General features: G+C 43.2%; 1 protein-coding gene across 1 annotated transcript in view; it reads left to right on the plus strand.

The window, feature by feature from the left end:
• ALDH1A3 (aldehyde dehydrogenase 1 family member A3) overlaps window positions 1-17843 on the plus strand; it is a 34586-nt gene extending 16743 nt beyond the window's left edge. The window contains exons 7-13 of the mRNA XM_032195061.1: window positions 1453-1566; window positions 4645-4747; window positions 5682-5866; window positions 10884-11048; window positions 13313-13470; window positions 14641-14715; window positions 16078-17843. Of these exons, the coding sequence (XP_032050952.1) occupies window positions 1453-1566; window positions 4645-4747; window positions 5682-5866; window positions 10884-11048; window positions 13313-13470; window positions 14641-14715; window positions 16078-16150 (873 nt within the window). The 3' untranslated portion in view covers window positions 16151-17843. The remainder of the gene's footprint in view (window positions 1-1452; window positions 1567-4644; window positions 4748-5681; window positions 5867-10883; window positions 11049-13312; window positions 13471-14640; window positions 14716-16077) is intronic.
• The last annotated feature ends 490 nt before the right edge of the window (window positions 17844-18333 follow it).

An 18333-nucleotide genomic window follows, 5' to 3' on the forward strand; every position in this document is an offset into this window, starting at 1 on the left:
TGGGCCAACCAAAATATTTTGGCTTTTATTTTTGCTGAAAAACAGAAAAAAATCTACCTCAGGGTGACCTGAAACATTTTTTTTTTTTTTTGCTTCTTTGTGGCTTTGCTGCTGACTCCAAACACCATTATTTGCACGGTTTGACATGCAACATTTTCCTGAAAACTCATTAGCCAAGATGCAAGCTCTATCAAATTCTTATTTATCATTGGTGCATCCATAGGAGAATCAGACTGCCCGTCTAATTTATTAAAAAAATATATATATATTACGAAAGTAATTTTTCCAAGGTAGCACATAAGCATTTTTTTCCATTTTGTTTCCATATTAGAAAGGAGCAGCTGCATAAATTGAGATTCTTTTATTAAAAAGCCACGTGAAATGAATTGGACGCTTAATATCTTGCAATTCCATTGTTAGTAAATTCAGGGAAAACAGCCTGTCAGTAGTAGGGAAGGGCTAGCCTAGAAGAACATAATCCTTGAAACTCTTATTTCAGGAAGTAAAAAAAACAGACCAATAAGTTCCACACTTTTTCTTGCACTAGAATTTCATCTAAAGTTTTGCCATTTGTCTCTTTTGGCAGAATGACTACTTGGCTAATCTAGGTTGTAAATGTGGTGGAAACTGGCATAAGTCTATTACCATCTGCTCTTGTATTCCTGTTTTATTAGCCCCCATCATCTAGTGAGATTTTACTGACTTCTTAATCCCTCTAGCCTCTGAAGAACCACAAATGTCAACCTTTGTTCAAAACAAACTTTCATGCAGTTACCCCTTGGCTCCAGCTGCACGGCAGTAGCTGAGGGCCAAGTTTGGCCAAAAGACTTGCTCTCTTTTGATTTTAAACTGGGACTCCTCCAAGAATTCGTATTGAATCTTGGCATTTCCTAAGCATGGCTGTTATTTTCACCCACATCTACTCCAGCTGGTAGCACGCAGCTATGTTACTGGAGAGCCTGGAAAACAGGAATGTATCTAGTATGGGCTCTTTCCCTGCAACTTGCAGTTTTTAAGTGCTGCGTGCACCTTGAATTACTTTATCATGCACTAGGCACATTAAAGATGTGTTTTTTTTTTGCGTATCTGTGTTTTGTATGTTAATAGGGAAATGTATGTTGGTGCCCTGAACTTGATTTCAGTGGGATTAGTAAAATGAGGTGATGCTGTTGATTATTCAAGTGCTAAGGTATTTTGCTCACTTATCTTGTGTGAGGCTACAAAGGTGGATGGGTTTTGCACAGCCTTCCTATAAATGCTGTAGAAATGCTTGCAAGGGAAATGCTTTGTAGGAGTTACTGTGATTGTTTTTAAGGTTTCTCATCATCCTTAAGAATACAGTGATACAAATTCAAGCTTCCTGAAAACTGAACTGCAGCTCTCAGGAGTGCAGATATCCTTCAGAGTTCTCAAAATCCCTCTCTACAAAGCTGTGTTTAACCTCTGTTTTAGGTGGGTTTTCCTCCAGGTGTGGTGAACATTGTGCCAGGCTACGGCCCCACAGCTGGAGCTGCTATTTCTACCCATCACAGTATTGATAAAATTGCTTTTACTGGATCAACAAAGGTAGGTGATGGATTTCTCATAAAACACCTGCTGTTTCTTTTTCTCTTTGCATTCTCTCCTACGACAGCACCAATGAAATATTGGTAATTTCTGTGTTACCAGCTCTATTTTCCATCACGTTCCATGTGACAGGATTTCTCAGAAGTGTTTGGGATTTGTCTCGGTCAGGTCTCTCTGCTTTTGCTACTGATTCTTGCTCTAGTGGAAGTCCCACCTCCGTAAACTGGATTTTGCCAAACGGGCACATTTCTTAAGAACTGTAAGCAGCAGATGTTCTGAAACCAGGTAGGAGAGTCTACAGGAGAGGCTGGCAGGGATTTAACATCATGTCATCGACCTGATGGAGCTTCTGGGCAAGATTGCCCACTAATCCTGCCCTGCAAACGTGTGCAACTGGAAAACATGTCAGTCAGGGCCCCGAACAATTCTTCCTTGGCTTTAGTTACCACTGAGGAACTAGGACTTAAATAAAAACATGGCCCTGTGCCCACAGCTTCCTCTGCTGATGTGGATGGGATTAACATTTGAGCTTCTCTTGAGACCTGCACAGTAAAGCACCTTCTATCCATTTTTTTCCCATGTAAATAGCTACAGCTGCCTTGCTTGGGAGAGAGATGGAAGCGAGGCCTCTACAGTATCAGGCACCTCCAGCCATCCTCTTCGTGCCTATGTGGCTTGGCCTAGTCCATAGAACTGAGCACAGCTGTGACATGCAAATAAATTTGTCTCCAGTAACAAGTGCTGCAAATTCTCAGACAAAAGCGTGCTTAGAAACATGAATGTTTTTCCACTTGCTGCTCTAGATTTTTCCTTGCAACTTATACGTGCGCCCAGAAGACGGGGCAGCATACAAAGAATGGAAATGCTGACACCAGTGGGTACAACTGAGGCAGATATAGTCTCCTCACTTGTATTTTCTTGAATAACGTTATTCTTGTCAATCATTTGCTGAATTCATCCATTCTTATGCCTGTCCTCATAATTTCAGAGTGTAATCGAATTGCTTAATTATGACAAATTACCTCAGATTGTATCTTGGTCAGTAAAGGTAACTCACGAAACACTCAAAAGCTGTTGCATTTAACAACAGTACCATCTAGTGGCTTTGTGTACTTATACTGGCTGCTTAGCTTATCCCAAAGGAGAAGGTGTGTTAAGCCTCCGTTTCTGTACAGAGATCATGGGAACAAACAAGAACACAATAAAGTAAAAGTTCACAGTGAGGTTTTACTCTCTTGATAGTTGCTCTAATCTAGAAGCTTATTCAGATTCGCGCTGGTCTCCAAATCCTAGATCAGAAACTTTTAGCCAGGATTAGATGCTGGCTATGTCAAAACAATAGAGCTTATTAGACTCATCCAGCCCACATGGATCTGTTTGGGTTTTTAATGAAAAAGGAGTATCCAGTGGATTAGGAGAGAAGGAAAACCTCAGCTGCTGGAGCCCATAGGCAAAAAACTCCTATAGAAGCTGTGCTTGTCTTCCTAATCCATGGGTGTGCAGGAAACACCAAGGGAGACAGATTCTTCGCTAATGCATGTGTAATTTAAAGTGTTTTCTTCCCCCTCCACCCATCTGTGAGTTCAGCTGCACCTCTGCAGCATTTGCAGCATAATGCTACTGTTTCTGAGCCAGGAAGTGAAGCTAATTCAAAATACATTTTGACTTAGTTTTTAAGCCCCAGTTTGGGCTCGGGGCCAGCCTGGAAATGCTGATCACAAACTCCACGAGTGTTTTCCCGTCTAGATGTCTTCCTTTCCCTCAGCCTGTTAACTTGCTCCTCTTTGGCCAGCTAGTCTGTAGCACTACCTCTTGTGAAGCTGTGTTCCTCTGCAGCATGATGCATCACTTTTTCTTGTGTCTCTGGGACTGGGCTGCTGGGTGACTGGAGATGTCTGTACTGCTTGGTGTAGGAGTCCTGCTTGAGTTACAAAGGCAAGCCACGAGAAATGCAGAGCTAGAACTGCCAGCTAGCTGCTGCGTGCTTTACTGCCTCGCAGCTTCCCTGCAGGGCAACAATATTTTTAGGCAGAAAGGAAGTTAATTGCCACATGCAAAGGTAAGATACAAAAAGAACAGTTAGAAAATGAAGAAATTCAAATATAAGGTCACACTTAAAATGGTAATAATAAGAACCTGCCTTCACAATTGAAACTCCCACAGTGTTTTAATGCAGACTGTCTCTAATAAAATTACTTAGTGATACCAACATTTGATTTATGCCCTTCTTGTGAGGAATTCTATCTCATAAAAAGGGAAGATAAATTGCTGTTTGGTGTTAGTGGTATAAAAAAAGAAATAGCATAGTCAGAATTTGGGAAAAACACTTTTTTTCTGGGGGAGGTGGAGAGGTGAAATACCCTTAGTTTGACATTATTTGGATTAAAATCTGGAAGTAGAGTTAATCCTTCCCTGTGGCCAGATAAATTCCACCAGATCATCAGAGCAGGCTCCTGTGCAGAGAGCGCTGCAGCAAAGCTGGCCAGAGTTTATCTGTTGCCATCATCAGGTGTGGCCTAGGAAGGGACATATCTCAGCCACTCGTGCATGAAGCAGCTCAGCCTGAACTAAGGGAAAGATGTGGGTTTCTCCAAATGTCAAAATCTCTCTTTGGCTTTCTGTTTTGGGAGTGGTAGCAGATAGGAACAGTCAGTTTTTATCACCGTGTTGTCAAATTCTACTTGAAGAAGTTTAATTCCTCATTTTTAAAAAATAAAACATAATCCTTGGAGCTCCAGTGAGTACCAGTGCTGCTCACTACCTTGCAGTGGGTGGGAAATGCCTTGTTCTGCAGCTCTGGGTGGCAGGTAGCTTCAGAGTGCAGTTCCTGTAGCTCTCCCACATTGCCCATCGTTTCAGATCTGCCTAACGCAGACATTAATTCTGGGGCTGCTTTTAACCCAGCCCATCGCAGCAGTAGGAAATTCAAGGCATTTAATAATTTAATAAAGTCCCTGACTTGTACCTGCTTCAGCCACCCGCTAGGCTCTTTTATTCTTGTTAGCATCCCACTTGATGCACTTTGTTAGGACTTTCAGGGGAAACAGCCCACGTCCTGTTTGTGTCTCAATGCTACAGGTCGGAAAACTGATCAAGGAAGCTGCTTCTAAAAGCAACCTCAAAAGGGTGACATTAGAGCTTGGAGGAAAAAACCCCTGCATCGTGTGTGCAGATGCTGACTGTAAGTATGGGCTGCTGTGTTCGTTTGCTGTAATACACCAGGTGTGGTGCTCTTTGTCTGCCTCTGCTGTCCTTTGGCAATCAGCAGGGTGGTGTTTGCTCCTTCTTCCACCCCAAAGGCTAGAGGAAGCCCCTGTCCAAGAGCAGGAGGATGTTGTGCTGTCCTTGAGCTCTTCCCCAGCACAGGGAGTGTTCCCATGATGAATGAGCAGACCATTATCCTACTGTCTTCCCCGGGGATGGCTGTAGTTGCAGATAAATCTTGCTTTTGTGTGTCTTTGCTATTGTGGTGCCTTCTCTTTGGTGGTACTGCAAAGCCTGAGCAGAATGGTGGGGAAAGTAGTTTCCTAAAACATAGCCCCCCTACAGGCATTCATGGCAGGAAGGTTTTGTAGCAGTAGGAAATATAGGTAAGCTGTGGCCACCAAAGGGATTTGAAAATCCTGTTTGGCTTGGGAAAATACTCTCTCCTCTCCTGTGGAGGTTGAAAGCCAGAGGTACTTGTGCCATCTGTTAACGGTGGGTGTTGCAAGGAGCTGGCCTGAGCTGGTTGTGCGAGACAAGGGCACGCTGCTTTCTGAGCAGTCACCACTGAAATGAGTCTGCAGGAACCAACACGTGGCATCTCGGGATCCACATCTCAGTTCCCACAGTGGAGAAAACCTACTTGCTGCCCTCAACAAGTCCTTGTGAAGAAAGTGTCTGTGGCTGTGGCCAACTAGACACAGACAAAAGGCAGGAAGGGGGGTGGAAATAATAAGAGAGCTGGTCTGAGGGCAGTGCGAGGCCGTGTGAGTGTCTTCAGAGGGTGTGGGCTATTGTCAGCATTTTTTTAAGAAGGCTTTCAAAAGAGAAAGGAAAAAACAAGTCTGGAAACACTGAAAGGCTGAAACTATGCATGTGGTAACGCTTTTTCCTCCTGGGCCGTGGTGCAGTGGACTTGGCAGTGGAGTGTGCCCATCAAGGCGTGTTCTTCAACCAAGGGCAGTGCTGCACGGCCGCCTCGCGCGTGTTCGTGGAGGAGCAGATATACCCGGAGTTCGTCAAACGCAGTGTGGAGTACGCGAAGAAGCGACTCGTTGGAGACCCCTTTGATGCCAGAACTGAACAAGGGCCCCAGGTAACTGTGTGCCTGAGAACAGTCGTTGTTTGGTTATTGGTTGCGTTTTGGTTTAATTTTCCTTGTGTAAATATTATCCTTGTGAATACGGTCCCAGCAGAAGCCCAGAGGGTGAGTAATGTATCATGGCTTTATTTTTCTCTCTATTTTAAATACCAATCAATCACAACTGTTGAAATGTTATGTTGTAATTTTTTAAACACAAATGTATTTAATTCACTTCTTATCCAGCTTTATGGAAGGGGCTGCCTCCCTGGTACAGTAATACAAAGCATGTTGCAGCGAGGAACAGCGATGCACAGATGGGTGCAGCTGCAGAAACGACCATTCAGCTACTTGGCTGTGCTGGTGATGACAAGTAGTTAAAACCCAGAGACTCCTGAGTCCCCACTTTCCCTCTCCTCCTCTGCCCCGCTTCTGATCCTTTGGAGAGGTTTCAGCTGAATTAGCAGGAAGAACCATGCCAAGCTGATGTCACAACCCGTTTTGTCAGAGCTTCCAGAGCCTTCGTCTTATTTCTTCCTTTCAAAGCCGTTCGAGCTGAAGTCGAGAGCTCTGGAGGAAGATGATCCTTGAGTCAGATCTTCTGCAGGGCCACTGCTTGCTTCCAAAAATAAAGGGGGAATCCCAGAAAGCTATAGCCCTGGCCTCCTGTTCTCAGTATTGCACTGTGAGATTTTGTTCCTTGATGCCATATGGGATCTCGCAGTGAGGGGATGACCATGGGACATCTGCCTCCCCTTATGTGGATCTCTAGGTCCATTCACACTTGATCTGTGCAAGGAAAAACTTAATTAAGTGTCCTCGTGTATGGGGAATAAAGCGATGTATGTCCCCAGATCATGCAGGTGCCGCATCTTTCCCTGTAACTGGCCTAGAATGGACTTTCAAATTGCTCATCATTCTTAGGAAGATAATCCCATGTTGGAACTTGCTTCAGCAGAGATGAGATGACCCTCGAACTATCACAGGGTCTGCCCTTCTGTTAAGAGCTCTCAGCTTTTCTTTTTTGTTTATTGTTTGATATAATATCATCTCAAGCCTTACCCAGCTTTTGATAGCAGTGGATGAGTTGTGTTTATAATTAGTCCTGTGATGACCATGTTCATCTGGCTGCTCAGAGACCACTGACTTCATGAGAGGAGCCCCTGAAATCATAGGAAGTAGTAGTGGGGTTTTAAAGGGTGAAACCCCCTGCACTGGGCAGAACATGTAGGACTGGGCTGCTGCTTTCAGCTCGTCCTTGCCCTCAGTACTTGGCAGGCTGGCAGAGCACCACGCTCTGGTATTGCTGCTGTGATTTAAGGGAGTTTGCAGACAGAGCTATAATTAAGGGTAACAGTAAGTACAAATAGAGTCTGGCCAGGTTGTAAATACAGCTTGTACGTCCTCTTTCCCTGTTCTACCTTACCTGTTATGCCCGTGGGTAGGAGAGAGAGCACCCAATACACACATACCTGAAGTTCTCTGCATGCAGCTGTCAAGCCCAGGATGGAAAAGTGTTGAGAAAGTGGAAGGAAACTGCTAAACCCTAGGCTTTCATGTGGCTCCCAGTGCAAACCACTTCCTCTGCACCTATTTTTGCTTTCTCTCTGGAGCCTATTGTAAGATGCAACACGCAGAAATTCAGGTAGAAGAGAGAAATGATGTAGTGTCACAAGGGCTTAAAATACCTCCAAAGTAGCAAAGATTCACACCTGCCCACCAGCTACCATTGAACTGTAGTTTCCAGACCAGATTTCTCCTCTGTTCCTGAAGTAACCCGCTGCGCTGTGAGGAGGGGGTTTTTCTGAAGTGATGGAGAAGGGAAGAAGTCACTAGGAGAAAAAAAATCTCTTCCTCTTGTCCTTCATCTCTCCACTTTGGGCCTCAGTTGCCTCAGATCCAGGCCATTGCTTTTACTCTCCTTCTGTGGGTCAGAGGATGAACAAAACCTGTACAGAGGCTGCTGTATAGCCCCCATTCTGAGACGATCACAGGCTTAGATGCCAGCAATGTGAAGAAGTTGGAGCCAGCCCTTAGGCTCTGGGGTTTGTAGCCCATCATCTTTTTGCTCCTTCACCAGCTCCGTGTGCTTTTAGCCAGACAACGGGACCAGGAACTTAAACAGAGCTCAGAAAGCGTGAAACAGGAGATCTCTGCAGCCCAAGCTCTGAGCTGGTGCTGTGTGAAACCAAGCTGAGCACAGTGCTCTGGGTAGCTGCAGGGGACCTCCTGGAGTGGGACAGACAGTACTGCTCTGTGAGAACTTGATGTAAGCTAGTCCAGGAAAATAGGGCCTGTCTGCAGCTGTTCCTTCCTATAGTGTACCGCGTTTATAAGCTAGATTGGGGAACTGGCTGATTCAGGTCTGAACCAGCCTTTTTGGAGGTGAGGAAGAAACGTTTTAGTCAGATCAGTTCCCTGCTATGTGTTACCGTGCACTGGCATGGATGCTTGTGGTATGGGTATAGGGAAAATACTGTGTCAGCTGCAATATTGGGTTATGCTGATATAAACTGTGCTTCTCTGATCAAAATTAAGTCAAATTTAAACAGTATTAAGTTTAAATAGAAGAAGTGAGGCATGCTTCTGATGTGACTTCTCCAAAGCTCACATGTGTCTGACTGTGTTGGCTGGCTGGAATTCAAAGGACACCACAAGAGACCTGAGGGGTAATCAGGGCTGCAGGGCTGTTTGAGTAAAGTGCCAACCTCAAATAACAGACCAAGGGCATTTTTCAACTTCGGATTCCTGTGAGCTGTATCATAGGAAAGAATAAAGTAAATCTGCACAGATGGCTGGCTGGTTAACCAGAGTATTTACAAAGCTGTGAACAGCAGACTGCGTTAGGTAAGACTAAGGTCCTGGTGGACAAGAACAGGGATTAAATCAGAACAAGACTAGGCTGGTTTTCTTGCTGTAAAGCCCCAAGTACTGGGGTTTCTGGACTATAAAGGATGGTTTACAGGAAGCAAATAAGCTCTAAAGCTGCTGTGTGGTACTTGCCAGCCAGAAGTTATTCAGCCCAAACCCCACTGCTTGAATTTTGAGACGGTGAATATTTTCCTTAGACCGTAGTTGTTTGTGGATGTTAGGATTAAAGTTTGAAAGTAGAGTATGTGAGTAGAAAGAGCGTGTGTCAGTCTGTTGGACACAGTTGTGGGATTATTCTGTAGGATTACAAATGCTAGGTTTGGAAAAGGAAAAACTGCTTCTGGCAATCTTGACTTAAATGAAGCAAGACGTGAAGATTTGGGGGTTCTCAGCATTACAGCAATCTTTAAAAGCCTTCCTCTTTTTTGAATTAGATGGACAAAAAATAGAATTTGCTCTACTAGTGTGTTTTTAATAGAAGGCAATAGTCAAACCATAAATAATAGTGGAGTAGGGAACAGAATTTAAACAAGCCTTGCAAGCTCTGGTTACAATGACAAACAGTTCCACCCTTGCATGTCATTTTTACAAATGTTTTCTTTCCCCAGTGTCTTTTCATCTAACTGTAGTTTGCCTTGCAACAAGTTACAGCTGTATAAATATCCTTGTTTTGTTTTCTGTGTTGTGAAGTGGATGAACTGGATTGGTCTGGATCACAGACATGCCAGGATGGAAAGCAGTTGCAGATATTTTCAAATTATTTACATTTGGCAGCTAAGCAACCAGGCAAAGAGACAATATGCGTGACACCTGCCAAGCTTACTTATGTGACACCCTGTATCCTACACGAGGGCACGCATTTCTTTGTGCAGTAGCATGTATCAAGTGTTTTCTTGGGTAGCATCATAACACATGAGAGAACACGAGCACTTAGTACAAGCTGTCCGCAGCACATGTGATATGCACATCTGTGTGGCAGGAGATGTGCTGTTCTGGTTTTGCTGTGTACCAGAAGTACCCTAAGGACACCCTCCTGAAGCTTTGATATTTGTCTGCAAGCATGAAAACTTGGATTGTGTGTGGCCAGGATTAACAAGGGACAGGATATAGTCTGTAATCTGGGGGAGTCGAGCGTGGAACGCTCCGTGTAAACAGTCCCAACTGGCAACTGGCCCTGCCAAAATGAAAGCAGATGTCTAGGGAGGGGTACTGAACCAGCACAAGCATTTGGTGATAGCTGGCATTCAGAATCACCTCCCAGGCAACCAGGAGCCAGTGGTGGAGCCTTTTATTTAATTCACCTCCATGGATTTGTTGATTTTGTTTGTTTGTTTGTTTGAAGTTCTCCATTAGTCTTTGACTACCTGCAGCATGCTGCGAGGAAGTGTTTCATTGCTTAATTGTGCATCGTGCAAACAGCCATGTTCCTTTGTTTGAAGGCTGATGGTATCTGCAGCACAATGCTGCACGTTGGAGCACAAAAGAAGGACCAGTGCTGGTCAGTACTGGGCTTCTGCACCTCTCCCCAGCACACAGCCTGCTGTGTTGATGGAGGGATGTCTCCTGCCAGTGCAGAAAACCAAAACATGCTGGGATGCTACTAATCCCTGAGATCCTTGAAAGGTGATTCCATTTTTACAAATATGACTTCAGTGCAGTTGTTGCTCTGAAGTCACCCAGGTGACCAGCTGCCAGCCAGATGTAGCCCCGTTCACTATGGGCTCTGGCCTTCACCCTGTTCATCACCCAGTGGAGTGTGAACCTGTTTATCTCACAGCTGGACAGCTTGTCCAGAAGGATGCTGTGAGGGACAATTGGTACGTCCCAGAGCTGGTGTGAAGTGAGCCATGGGAGTGTTTGGGATGCTGCGGAAGGGAAAGTGGAGAGACTCCCTCCGTGTGGCAGCAAACTATTAGATCAGATTAAGTATTAGATTAGATTAAGCTATCATATGTGTTTTCTGTGGCTCAGGGATATGCCTATCTCATGTCTTACATCGTGCTTATTGCCTGACTTGCAGTCGTAGGTGAGGTGTAAACTTTCCTGCTCTAACGGTGCCCTGCAAATATGTCCCTGGACATACAACCTGGCAGCAGCAGGTCTCAGTCTCTGGAACAGCGATGGTAAATCACTGATGTTTTCTTTCTTTTTTGTCTGACAGATTGACCAAAACCAGTTTGATAAGATCCTGGAGCTGATAGAAAGTGGGAAGAAAGAAGGTGCAAAGCTGGAGTGTGGGGGTCTTGCCATTGAAGACAGAGGCCTCTTTATAAAACCCACTGTGTTTTCAGAGGTCACTGACAACATGCGTATTGCCAAAGAAGAGGTACAGTACAAGTCACGCGAACCTTTAGATACATTCCCATGATGTAAATGGAAAAGCAGCTGTAGAAAAGAGGTGTGGTCGTGGTTTGAAGTGAAAACTTGAAAGGAGAATAGAAATTTCACATATTTTACTTATTATGATGTCCTAAAAACTGTGGAATCCATATTCTTCTGATGAAGTGTCTGCAAGGTGAGCTTCAATCCAGAGTGGTATGGGGGGGAGATGATGTGAGGAGGAGGGTAGCACAGGCAAAAATGCTGACAAAATATTTTAGCAGCATTTTATTCTTTTGTGCAATTAATGGAGTGCCTGCCTGCCAGCCATTTCTATTGCCTTGCTGCTTCCCCCATTTTATTTTGTTTTCCAAAAGTGAAGTAGCCCTGTGAGTGTGCTCCCTGTACAGTAACAAACCCACATAAAAATCTAGAAGGTATCATTACCTGAAGGCTTTTGGGCCTCGTTTTAAGAGAATTTGATATAACAGAAAATAAAAACAAACGCCTTATCTAGATTTAGCTGCTGTGAATGCTGTTTGTGAATAGTGATGATGGACTGGTTTCTGACAGAATCCTAGATTTTAAAGCTCAGTAAAAATAACTGAAGTAGCATCAGGCTGGAGCAATTCAATGTTGTCCTGTAGTTTGGAAGGTTTTCTGAAGACAGAATTATACATTCCTTCTCTGTACAGACTGATGGCTGTGTGTGCCATGTGCTCTTACGCACCTCCTGCTGAGTAAACTTGAAATTGCTTAGCTGATTTCAGTACATGCTGATTCCAAGTGATAGAGGAGAGTATGATGTGTGTTCTTGATCCGCTTCTTTGTAAAAAGGAGTTGCTTTATTGCAGAAAGAGGGAACTAGAACTCTGGGACCTGAAGCTGGTGAGCGGGGAAGAAATGGCCCTGTTATGCTGCCACTGAAGAACATTAATCAAGTAGTGTTAGCATCTGAAATAATCTCAAATTCTCTTCCCATAGTAAAATCCCCTGAGGCTGACCATTTTTTCCCAATAAGAAATATGGTCAAAGCCAGCAAAATGCACATCTAATACTCTGGCTTCCATTATCCATACACAGAAAAAATGAACAAGCTGCATGTGATTAGATCCTGTGATATTCCTTTGAAATATAGTTAATCTACTTTTCATCATGTTTCCCAATGGAAAATAAGTAGCTGCTGAAGTCCAACTGGCACTTGTTCTTTATAGTTTAGCCTAGTGCATTTTATGGGGCTGCTTACTGTTCATTCCCGACAAAATATTTAGATGTCTCAGATCTGCCGCAGAATCTCCAAGGAACCTGGGAAAGATATCAGCCAGTCTGGGCATGAGTTGCATTCTAAAAATAGAGGGGGATAAAAGTTGAAAATCCCATGACAGGCCTTTTTTTTTTTTTTTCTTTTTTTTCTTTTCTTTTTTTTTTCTTTTTTTTTAATGAACTGACTCCAAATCCCCAGTCATGATTCATGAGGTTTATCCAGTTTCATTCATATACGGTTTTGTTGCAAATGCACATTTTTTTTTTGCCTAGGATCAAGGCTCCAGTTAAATACCTGCATCTTCCAAAAGCGTGAAAAAATAGAAACACTTGTATAGGCTAAAGAGCCAGGCAATTTGGTTAGCCTAGCCCTCAATGGGGCACAAGTGAGACTTTATCTCACCTTCAGTGGGGGAATGATTATTGTATTGCAAGACCACGCAGGCCCCACCTTCGGTAGCGTTCATGATGGGAGGTTCTATCCCCGAAATTGGGAAGTACTGTGTGCACTGGCTGCTTCTATACTGCCAACCTGGGATGCCAAATCTGTGGTCAAACGTATCCGTGGTAAATGCTCTGCAGGCAAATTAACTGCATGCACTTGCAGAAGCGAAGTTAAGGCCAAGGAAGAAAACTTGCAATGCTTGACGTATAGTAATTTCTTTTTAAGCGCATTCAACTTCTTCTGAGTCCAAAAAGAGAATGAATTGTAAATGAAGTAAGGATGAATCATCTGAAACTTGTCCAGATCTAACTGCTTATTTGATTGTTGTAGATGATCCACTAGTTGTTGGATCTTTGCATTTATTAACCACTGCAGCACATCACTGTACTTTCTTTAAATTCAGTTCAGTGAGTAGTTTTTAAGAGACTCAACCACTGACTTCTAGAAAAGCTAGTATATAAGACTTCAAATATAATATCCAAACAGAGCTGCTGATTCTGATTACGTCAAAACTACCGTAAGTAGCAAAGACTTTCCCATGCTAATGTTTAATTTGTGTGCAGATTTTTGGGCCGGTTCAGCCAATTATGAAGTTCAAGAGTATAGAAGAGGTCATAAGAAGAGCCAACAATACTGAGTACGGACTCACGGCTGCGGTGTTCACAAAGAATCTGGACAGAGCGTTAATGTTGGCTTCTGCATTGCAATCAGGAACTGTCTGGTAAGCAGTGTGAGATCGCAGTTTGGGCTGTGCTTTTGTCTGCTGGGAGTGGGGAGGGCTGTATGATTTGTAATCCCATATAAATACTGGAGGTCAGATGTGTTAGTAGTCTGTTTAATTCTTGATATTCTCCTAAGCAACATCCATTCATCAAAATAAAGTGGTGAGGACCAGGCAGTCTGGCATGAAACGGTGCATTTATTCATTCAGTCACTGTAGTTCTTTACATCTGGAGACCTCTGAAAATATAAGGGTTGTACTAAGCTCCACCAGATGTGATGCCTTCCAAAATCATGTATGTAGAAAAGAGCAACTCTTATGATCTTAAGGTAGCATCAATTGGGGTCTTGCACAAACCGTTACGGGCAGTAGATGGCATCATACCACTGTCAGAAAGATAAGTAGCTATTTTACTTAAAACACTTCTTATTTTATATTAGTATAGTTTTAAAGATGGAATCCTGATTATTTTTTTCCCCACTGAAGATAGGAATTTGATCTGGTCTCTGAACTTGATGCATACAGAGGACTGATTTCAAGAATTTGTGCCAGAAGAATTCACCTCTTTGAAAAATATTTAAATAAAAATGGGATGTTGGGCTTTGAAGGATCTATGTACTGTAGTGAAGGTGCAGTCCTACAGCACCAAGCCATAACTGGCTCTCTTCAGTCATTTCATCTCCCTAAATTGCTGAGGAGGTATCTGCATGAGCTCCTCCTACGCGTTGTCTACAGAAATGGGGCTAGTGCTTCTCTTTTCCTGTGGCACAAGTGTCTAATGGAGGCCAACTCTTCTTCTATACCTGGAAGTGGGTGGTAGGGCCTGGTTTTGAGTGTTTAGACAACTTTGTGTAAACATGTTTGTTTCAGAATGCACTTCATTAATCTGGGGCAGACTTTCATCTACCCTCAAGCATGAATCTGAATGCAGCATAAATTCCAGCTCTAGCATGAATGTCTTAGCCGTTAGAGATTATGAAGTGAGATATGAATCAAACTCAGAGCACTACTCAAATGCCTTCTGTTTCTGTAGCAAAATAAGATGATATTGCTAAAACCTGATTTCTCAACTGAAGGAACTGTAACGGATTTCAGCCTCTTGTAACGCTGCTGTTGTCATCACCTTATTTCTCCCTGGTATTGAATTGTCTTTTTATGTTTTTATCACAGGATCAACTGTTACAATGCACTCTATGCACAGGCTCCTTTTGGTGGCTTTAAAATGTCAGGCAATGGCAGAGAACTGTAAGTTTTGCTTAATGTTTTGTTTATATATGGTTGGTAAATGCAGTAGTGATTGTGGCTTGGTGATAATATTGTTGAATTTGCTTTTAAACTATCAGGCTTGCAGCTTGCTCCATCGGTTGGTGCTAGGCCAATACAGCATGGAAATAAAGCACAGATTTGAGAACAGTAGCAGTGCTTTCATCTACTTGATAAACTATTGCCAGCTTCCATTCAGCAAATTCCACTTGCAGGCATTATTTTCTTACTAGTTAGATCTTTAGATCAAGAAGGATTTTTAGATCACTTTGGTCTGGGGCCACTTGTATCTACCTCAAACCTCTTCCATCTTTACATGCTGGTATCTAGGCCTCCCTTTACAGCTGCATCACACTTCTAGCTTTCAAGTGTTGGAGCTAGAAAAACAGAATGTTCTCCAAGAAGAGATCCCCACCTTCTAAGCCTGCCTGTAATTTAGGAAATTACAGAAGGTTCTTCTGTCCCTTTTCCCCAGCCTGACTGGGCTATCAGACATTCCGGCTCTCTAGTTACTAATGCAGAGCTTTTTAAAACAAGGTCATCCTACAAGTTAGAAGAAGAGTTGAGAAATTGACTTATATCTTAATTTTCTTCTTGTACGGGAGAGAGGTGGGTTTTATTACACCATACAGAGGAACCTGATGCACCTCTTCTTTCATAAGGCAGATTTGTTTCCAGGAACCCTTTCCAGTAACTGTTCTGGTGCATCTTCTGCTCTGAGATATTCAGACGCCTCACTTGCTAAGCACAGCAGATGAAAGAATCTTCAAAAGAGACATGCATGTTGAGACCTTTTGGTTTACTTTGCCTGACTGCCTGGCTAATTAAAGGATGTCAGGGGCATATCCCTTGGGCAAGGCATGGCAATGAGGGCAGCTTCCACCAACTACAACACAATGCAGTGGTTGGGTTTCTCATCAATATCGATTTCTGGAGTAACTGTGCTCCCCGATGTGCAGTTACCTGGTTGACAGAAGCCTACCTACTTTTAGTGAAAAAGTAACTTTAATTATTGTTTAAGCACTGATAAGTATGTTCATAAGTATGGCTTCTCACAATCGTACTTGATTTTCACTAGGCTGAGAGACACAAGCTGTGACCACAGTAATGACAGGGTGTAGTTGTGTGTACATACATGCATGTGCACAGATTATTAGATGTGGGGAGCCAAAATGATAGCTGATGTAAGTTAATTTGGATCTGGTTTTAATGGCCTGATGTTATCTGCAGCAGCTGTTGATCTGTGGCTAAGATACACTTGTGCAGAAATCTCTTATCTTAGGGAAGCACACATTAACATGCTGCAATCGTTTGTCCCTTTCCCTCCTCTTTCTTCTTTTCCAGTGGTGAATATGCCTTGGCAGAATATACTGAAGTGAAAACAGTCACCATTAAACTCTCCCAGAAGAGTCCATGAAAACAGAAGGCCTAAAAATGCTGACACTCTGAATGTGACACATCGGGGGTGTATTCAGAGCAAGTGGGAGGGGAGGGGTAGGAAAGAAAATGGAAACGCCTAACTTTTTTCCTCTAGAAACATTGAATCTACTGGACTCCATTTTGTCAACTGGCTCTTGGAAAACTGATTTAACTGACCCTACTGGCAGCATAGCACACACGTGTACTCCGCAAGTCCCTGGCTGTACATCTGTCTGCTACCTGTGACTAAAATGCTGGTCAGTCACCTGTCAGCGGGACATCTGCTTTCAAACTGTACCCCTGAAGGACTTGGACATCGAGGGCGTGTTAGAGAGACTTCCGGTACCTTTAGCAATTAGTTGTTTGTGAAACAATTAGTTGATTGTTAAACACCTTCAGAGGCATGTGGGTTTCTCTTGGCATGAACGGACCTGAGCAGTAGGGCTAATCCAACTTAACTGACGTTGATGGAGTTTGTGTGAAGACTGCAGATGAAGTTTTGGATGGGAGTGCAAACTTTCAAGGAAGGATCTAAAGAAATTTTGTTTGAAAGAGCTATCTTGGTCTCTCTAAAGATATGTGCATCCTCCATATTGGTGATATTCTAGCCCTGAATGAGATTGATGGGAGTTTCCTGGAGGACTCTTTTGGGGCCATTATTTCACCCAACAGAGCTAGACTTTAAAGTGTCCTTTGAACCTGATGTTTTGGTGTGCACACATTTCACATGCTGCATATGCAAGTTACTGACTTGCTAGCCCTTCTGGCTCCAAATGAGTCGCAATTGTATCTCATACCTTCACTATAGCACTTTTTGCAAGAGGATTTTGCACTGTACTTACCGTGATGACACAGAGTTGAATTCTAAACATGTAGCATGGTAGATACCCCAGAGAAAACATCCCACACCAATCCTCCTGATCTGGGAGAGGGAGCAGAAGAGCTTCAAGAAGCTGTCCTTCTCTCTCTTTCGCTTTCAGGCTGTGTGAACATTTTTTGAGCCAGAGCTGTCATGATGAGAGTAAAACAAGCTCTTCTCACCACTTCTTTTTCCCTTGTGAATGTAGCTTAAAATCGAGTTCTGGAAGTACAGTATAAAAAGGCAGGTGCTCCCAAGCACATACTGAATGCTAAAGATGTGGGTGTACAAATGAGTTACCAAGGAATAAGCTATGGCTGGATTTAATGTCTCAGCACCTCTGCAGTAAATGCCTCTGAGAGTGTCGTCACCTTGTAGCTGGTCCTTCACTGAGGAATAAACTGCTTCGAATTGGCTCTTGCTTATAGTCATATAAGCATGCACGTACACGAATAGCATCCTCGGAGTGGCTGTCACATTGAGTTCATGCCTTCGCATCTCCTGCAGTAATTTCTTTGCACACCCAGACAGTACTTACTACGAGACTGATGAAAAGCCACCTGCTGTCGTCAGGTCCTGAGCTCACTCCTTTCCTTCCCCCTCCTCCTGTTTCTATACTGGAGAACCACTGGTAAGAGAATGGGAAGTCCCAGGTCTGCAGGAGCTGTACATATGCAGATTTTGAAGCAGGAATGAAAGTCTAACCTCTACTCTCCAATGCAAGCAGGAACTTAACTGTAACTTCTGTGATCAGAGAGACAGCTAGTCAGTAACAAGTTCTGTTGTGAGTGGACCTTTTTTCGGAAGGGGAAGGAAGGTGGGTGGTGGTAAGTAAGGAAAAAGTTTGCATGAGCCTAAACTTGCTTATTAGTTGTTGAACATTGAAATTGCACTTCAACACTGCTTAATTTCTTAAATGACATACCTCCAACAGCTGTGTACAACTAAGTGCCTGTCCTCCCACGGATATGTGGGACAGGTAAATCTCCCCATCCAGTGAAGAAAATGTCCTCCCTACCCCATGAAAGGCCAAATGGGAACATTGTAAATAAGCTTCTATTTTTGTAATACACTTAGAGCGCAAACATCTTCTCAGACAAATATTTTACTTTTGCCTACTTGACGGTTTTCTAGGGCTGCAGTCAGACAGTAGGGAGGTAAGGCAAACAGTAAAAGGCTGGTTATCTTGATGTATCTCTGTATTCACTTTTGATAAACAGTGGTTTTAACTGAAATCATCTGAGAATCTTAAAATCCTAGTATTCTGGCTTTATATGTATAATATATATTTCAACACTTTTTTTTCCCTTATCAAGTTTTTA

This window comes from Aythya fuligula, chromosome 11, assembly GCF_009819795.1.
Source record: "Aythya fuligula isolate bAytFul2 chromosome 11, bAytFul2.pri, whole genome shotgun sequence".
Classification (NCBI taxonomy): Eukaryota; Metazoa; Chordata; class Aves; order Anseriformes; family Anatidae; genus Aythya; species Aythya fuligula.